The sequence below is a fragment of the Ambystoma mexicanum genome, chromosome 6p (genome assembly GCF_040938575.1).
Source record: "Ambystoma mexicanum isolate Mex_15411 chromosome 6p, UKY_AmexF1_1, whole genome shotgun sequence".
Taxonomy (NCBI): domain Eukaryota; kingdom Metazoa; phylum Chordata; class Amphibia; order Caudata; family Ambystomatidae; genus Ambystoma; species Ambystoma mexicanum.
Window position 1 is genome coordinate 1,155,268,055 of NC_090935.1, and position 6,382 is coordinate 1,155,274,436.

General features: G+C 44.0%; 1 protein-coding gene across 3 annotated transcripts in view; it reads left to right on the plus strand.

Annotated features, from left to right (window-relative positions):
* ENTREP1 (endosomal transmembrane epsin interactor 1) overlaps nt 1-5,967 on the plus strand; it is a 367,539-nt gene extending 361,572 nt beyond the window's left edge. For all 3 annotated transcript variants that reach the window (XM_069625781.1, XM_069625780.1, XM_069625782.1), the window contains one exon: nt 723-5,967. In XM_069625781.1, coding sequence (XP_069481882.1) covers nt 723-929 — 207 coding nt within the window. In that variant the 3' untranslated portion in view covers nt 930-5,967. The remainder of the gene's footprint in view (nt 1-722) is intronic.
* The last annotated feature ends 415 nt before the right edge of the window (nt 5,968-6,382 follow it).

Consider the following 6,382-nt stretch of genomic DNA (forward strand, 5'->3'; position numbering starts at 1 on the left):
AGGTGTATATTAAAAGTTAGATTAAGGAAAGAGTCTAAAATGTTTCCTTTTTTTCAAAGAGGCAATCCGTGTTCCCTGCCAATGAGTCATTCCCTCACTCCCAGGAAGTAAATAGTCTGATGGGAAAGAGTAGTATAATTATTAAGTAATTGATGCATTAGCCCATTGGAGTAGTGTATGCATCAGAACATAGCATCATCATTTATTTAAGCCATCTCCGGCAAGAAGCCTGAGAGATGCTCATACAAAGTAAATGGGTGCTCCAGTTTTAAAGTTGTGCACAGTATCAATTGTTTAGTTAGGTGGATTTATTTTTTTTACAACGCAATTACTTTGTCCTACCCTGAAAGGTCTGTGCTCAGCAGGCTTTTGTGATGCCGATTGCATCTCTGTGTTGGGAGATGCCCACGGCAGAAGCAGCGGTGTCGCTTCAGCCTCCAGATGTGCCAACTGTGAAGGGGTACCAGTTCTACTATGATGTATCACCCACACTCATGATTAGTTGCATTTATGACTAGTCCCAAACTGTGGGCCATACGTGCCCATATTGGGGATCATCGTCCCTCTTTGTTCCCAATGATTGCCAATGCTGGTTTAGTACTAATTGTAAGAAAGCAGCAATGGAAACAATGTTTGGTTTGGAATAGTCATTCATGCAAAGTGAAGCAATCAAGTTCAATGATGTTTCTCCATTTTCTCTTCCTTTCCTTATGCTCATGCAGGTAATGACCCCCACTCAACCGTCTGGTTCCAGGGGACCCCATTCCCTGCCTTTTCGAAGACACCCAGGCTTACTTCACCTGGAGAGCTGTGGTGACCTGAGCACTTTTACTAGCACAGAAGGACCAAGAGTGGAGAGGAGGGGCCACCGGGCTGATCACGAGAGGCCCCATAGTCTCATTGGAGTCATACGTGAGACTGTGCTCTGAAATTGACCCTTTGCTGTCCTTACCGCAGACATAAGCCGATGCAAACAGGATCCGTGCGGAAGGCCTGGTTAAAGATTTTGAGTAGCTACTGCATTCGTCGCGGTCTTCTGCTGTTTGATCGCCAAAGCACAGGAGCCTTCTCAGGGAAAGGGATTACCAGACACTTCTGATTCTAATTTCTTTGAGTCATCTTGGAGCAGTGGTTTGATACTGGAACGACATTTGTGTCGATGATGCAGGTCTATGGATTTTCGCCCGTCGCTATAGGATTTATAGACCAGTGGACAAGTGTTCCTCGTGCCTTGCTTCCTGTTTTTCTAGGGTTGGCTGCCCTCTACTTAACCTCCCTCTTGACCACCTTCACTGCGGCCCATTCAATACATGTATTTATAGAAGCTTCATACAGTGTTCCGACATATGTCCCCTATGCGCTTGAAAGAAGGGGGGTGATTCAAGCCGTTGCTGAGCTTTTGAAGCTGCGTTGAGAGAAACTAATATATCCGTTCCTAAGAAACTCTAAAAGCTTTAAACCACAAGTATTCATATTTTGAAAGTATAGCAACAAAGAATTTTGGTCTTGTTTAATGCCGCTTGCCGCAATGTCAAGTTTACACTGTGTTACACTGAATGAAATCAATAATAAAAATGTGTGATTTATATTAGTGTTGCCAGTACTGAATCCCTAGTGTTACTTATTTATGTGTACAGTCATGAATGTATAGATGCCAGATGGATGGTCTCCTTTTCAGACCCTCTTTGGTCACGGGCCATCCCTTTTCCATATTGTTTCTTCTTCCATTCAATCCCTGCTCTAATGTCCACTTCCCAGTTCCTGAAGCCTCTGGTCTTAGTGTTACTGCTCTCCTCCTGATCTATGCACTGTCATTACTTCAGCCCCATCACTATCCATAGAACAGAAAAACCAAGGACTGTCCACCATGTTGAAGAATGACTCCAATCACTGTGGGTCCAGAACATATGCCCACCTCTTCTTTGTACTCTCCAGCTAGGCCTGAGGAGGCTTTGCTGGCTGCCTGCGAGGGACATCTTATCACAGTGTATTGCCATTGACCTGGCACACCGTCTTCAATGAAAGACCTGGGCCAGGCATCTCCTCCTAGCCAAACGTTTGGAATGCAGGCTTTTTTAGCCACTCCATGCCTGTGTGTCAAGCTTTCAGACAGCTGACTCCAACGCTCACCTCCAGCTTCCTTAATTTCCAAAATGAAAAACAAATACGCATCTATCTTGTGTCCTGACGTGCAAGTAGTTCCACCGCTTCCTTCTCCGTTTGGCTGCCATAATCCATAGGTTCTTTTTTAAAACGTTTTTATATATTGTGCAATTGGTTAAACATTAAAACCTTCAGCACACAGTTGTTAAATAACAATTTACAATATGGTTTAAAAGATAACATGCAAAGCAATCAGGTAAGAAAATATTCATAAAATACCAATAAAACAGGACCGTGAAGTTGAACTCTTGTCAAATCTGTGCAAATAAGCGTCAAGCCTCTTTCGAAATATAAAATGTAGAAGAAGCCATGACTAGTGAAGTGGCACAATACATACTGTTCCAAAATTGATCAGAGTCAGTAAATTCCAGGTTAAGCCGTGAAAACGAATAACCCTTAATAAATGCACTTATTTTTTATTTATTTTTTATTTTACTTGATTCAATTGATTTTCAATTTTTACAAGACAGTTTCTTTGCTGGGGACAGCCCCAATCCATTCCAAGGCATTCCGAATAAAAGCACTTATCAATTTCGGGCAACACGTAAGTATATGATGAGAAGTTTCAATAGCAGCATTGCATAATCGGCATCTTCTATCCGGATACAGGGTGCCTACCCTGCTGCCTATGTGTTCCCTGGTAGGAAGTATATTAAATCTTAAATGGATAATAGACCTTTATAATTGACAACTACATGGTTTAATCAAATATGAACATACATAAACCATAGACATGGACTTCTTCCATGGGTCCCCTTTGCTATTTCAATGATGACCATCTTTTTTTCTTTTTGGGAAACAGGTGTATGCTCTCCATGCGAGTGCTAATAGCAATAATACACTTGAAAAGGGCTGTACGGGATAGTAACAGCCCCCCAGCCTTAGTTAATGGCCTGGTGGGTTGATACCATCTGGCTTATCCAAGTCAAGTATAGGTGCTTCTTACCCACATGAGCTCATCAGCCCTTTTACTTTTAAAATATTCCAAATATAAATAGTATCAGAATAGTTTCCACTACAGATTGCCATAGCTAGGGAATTAGCGGACAGTTCAAGATTCAAAGGGTTTTATTGGACAAGACAAAATACCAACGGATTAAGTAGAAGTGAATAAGAGTGGTGGGTAACTCAAACAATGCAAGTAAGTCAGGCTTTCTGGAGTGCCATAGTCGTTCAGTACTTCCCTTACTCCCTTGGGCTCTGTCAAATGGTGGTCAAAGAGTTGCTCAGTATTTTGCGTTTAAGTGCCACAACACTACTCTTGTGTTTGGTTGCTTGTCTTTCAAAGTAATTTGCAGAATGTCTATTCAGGGTGTGAAGTCACTCTCATCCTTGGTGCTCGGTACATTGGTATGGGGGTCAGACATCACTCTGGTTGATCTTTGTCAAGAGCGAGATGTGCCCTGTGATCAGTAAGCATAAGCGTGTTGGTCCCAGACCCTGCCAGAGCCTCTCCCAGCACTTAGGTCCCTCAACCAGCTGAACATACTTCTGCACTTTTTACTTTGACACCTCCTCCTCCTTAACTCTCTCGCCTGCCTTGTCTCCTATCTACCCACACTTCTTCAGGTTGGTTGTCCTTTCCTCCTCAATGACTTGCATCATTCTGCTTCACTTCTCCTCTCACCTTTCCTTCTCCCCACTTCTCTCTTGGCCTCTTTATTAGTTCTCCTACTTTTTAGGGTTCTGGCTGCCACTTCTGTTGGTTTCTTCATCCCCCTCTACCTGCTTTGTTGATATCGCCACTTCCTTCTTGACTCTCTTATCACTGTGCGTTGCCTCCTTGCTCTTTGCTGGCATGGAATCCTCCTCCTGATGCCTCTGTTCACACTCTGTAACCCCCTCCCCCACACGTTCTCTTCTTCCCAACTTCTAGTCGCTCATTTCTCTCTTCCACCTCCTCCTGACACCTGTACTCACTATCCTTACACTCTTCACCACTTCTTGAGGTCTTCTCATCCTCCCTCCTTTCAATCTCCTTATAACCCTCCTTCACTGTACCCCTTCTCTCCTCCACCACTTATATTTTCTACTTGCCTCTCACCGCCCCCTTCTCCTTCTTGTCTGCTGCACTTCTCACCACTGGTTTGCAAACATGGAGAACTTGGGCCAGCAACGGTTTACCTAGCTCCGAAAGACTGAGGATGCTAGCCGCATGCATGCCTGTGAACAGCAGCAAATCAATTCCAAGATGGTAGCCAGCCTCAATAAAGGCCAAGGCCATGCTGCGCTTATGCGTGCAAGTAAAGAGATACAGCCATGACAGCCAAAATCAAGGCGTTTACCTGAGAGAAACCCCCAGCTGAATGTAAGCAGTAAATGATCCAGTCTATGGGCCTACTGGCTCAACTATAAAAGATGGTAGATCGTCACAAGTAGTATAGGAGTCTGGACTGGAGGTGGACAGAGCGTGATGGTGCATAGAAGAGTGGCAGCGAGGAGTAGGCAGAGATTGTCAGAGGGAGGAGATATGAAATTGGAAAGGAGGGGGTAACAGGAGCTGGGAAGAAGCAAGCATATTAATAGGAGGAGAGTAGGCAAAGGTGGAGCAGCTGAGAAAAGATAAGGGTGGAAAGCACATCAATAGGAGGAGCAGACGAGAACTTAGAAGAGCGGTTCCGAGGAAGGGAGAACATCAATAGGAGGAGCAGATGAGAAGTTAGAAGAGCGGTTCCGAGGAAGGGAGAACATCAATAGGAGAAGCAGATGAGAAGTTAGAAGAGCGGTTCCGAGGAAGGGAGAACATCAATAGGAGGAGCAGATGAGAAGTTAGAAGAGCGGTTCCGAGGAAGGGAGAACATCAATAGGAGGAGCAGATGAGAAGTTAGAAGAGCGGTTCCGAGGAAGGGAGAACATCAATAGGAGGAGCAGATGAGAAGTTAGAAGAGCGGTTCCGAGGAAGGGAGAACATCAATAGGAGGAGCTGAGGAAAGAGGAGGAGGGATCACCAGCAGGAGAGAATAAGTTGAAATAGGAGTTGCAAAGAAAATTATTAAACGGAGACGATGACACAACAGGTGAAAAGGGAGGAGATAAGGAGGAGGAAAGCAGGAAGAAGAGGAACGTGTAGGAGAGAAAAGATGGACACTGCAAAAAGCAGATGCTCTCAGCAGCTGGTAGAATTAAAGAAAGGCCGCGATTCCATGAAGAAAGGGAGGGGAGCAAAAGTCCCTTCCCTGAAAACAGTACAGAACTTAAGCATAACAATATTATTCTAAAATTCATGTTAAGCAAGACACAAGAAGCAACTCAGGAGTGATGCACCCTGAGCACATGTGCATAATGTCACTACATACCATCATTCCTCAAACTTCCGCTGGAGGAGCTTGCATATAAATGAGGCCATGTAACACATAGAGACTGTCTGAAAAGTCCCCTCGCTCTACTGCCAAAGCAGAGATTAAGAATCCCAGATATACAGCTCATCTGGGGTATGCCACACCCTGAAGGATAACTAGTTCATCATGTTTTTAGCACGAGGAAGACCGGGCATAAAACGTCTGTCCATGTCTCAAAAAATGTTATTTCAAAGCTCTTAAAGGAAACGTAATTATAAATCACCAGTCTAGGAATTATTGGTGTCAAATATGTGCAAAAGCAAAAGCCACATTCATTATGATGAATTCACATTAGCAATACGTTGTTTAAAAAAAACGGTTTTACTCTCTAAAAAGGTGTGTATATATTTTGTTTTTGGAACTAATTCTGGTATGTTGGTATAGATTGTAGTCCGTTTGTTTCCAAAATAAATGTAATATGTTGAATAAATAACCTTACATTGAGTCACACTACTGGTCCTTTTAATATATTAGGCACGTATTTCCTTTAATCATTCTGGGATGACTCTTTTCTTAAACAGATAGGCATTGCAGACAAGGTGGATGAACTGGGGAAGTGAAACTATGAACAATGCTTGGATCACCACTGGTGGAACCTACGGGCGAGGGAGAGGGAGCGAGGACCAGAGTCCAAAAAGGAAGTCTGGGGTTTCTATTTTCCTCCCTGGGCCCACAGCGCTTGGTTTTCTGTTGTAATAAAGTCCCTTGGGATTTTGCATCTGGCTTCGAGCTGTTGGCTGATCCTTCCACCTGTGGCAGCAATCAAGGCTGCAAGATGGGGATCCCCCTGTGTACCTGCCCCGGGGCATACATCACACGCTGGCCCCAATGGCGAGAACAGCCTAATCCGTAGCCTTAGACTTGGCATTTTTATCACGTGA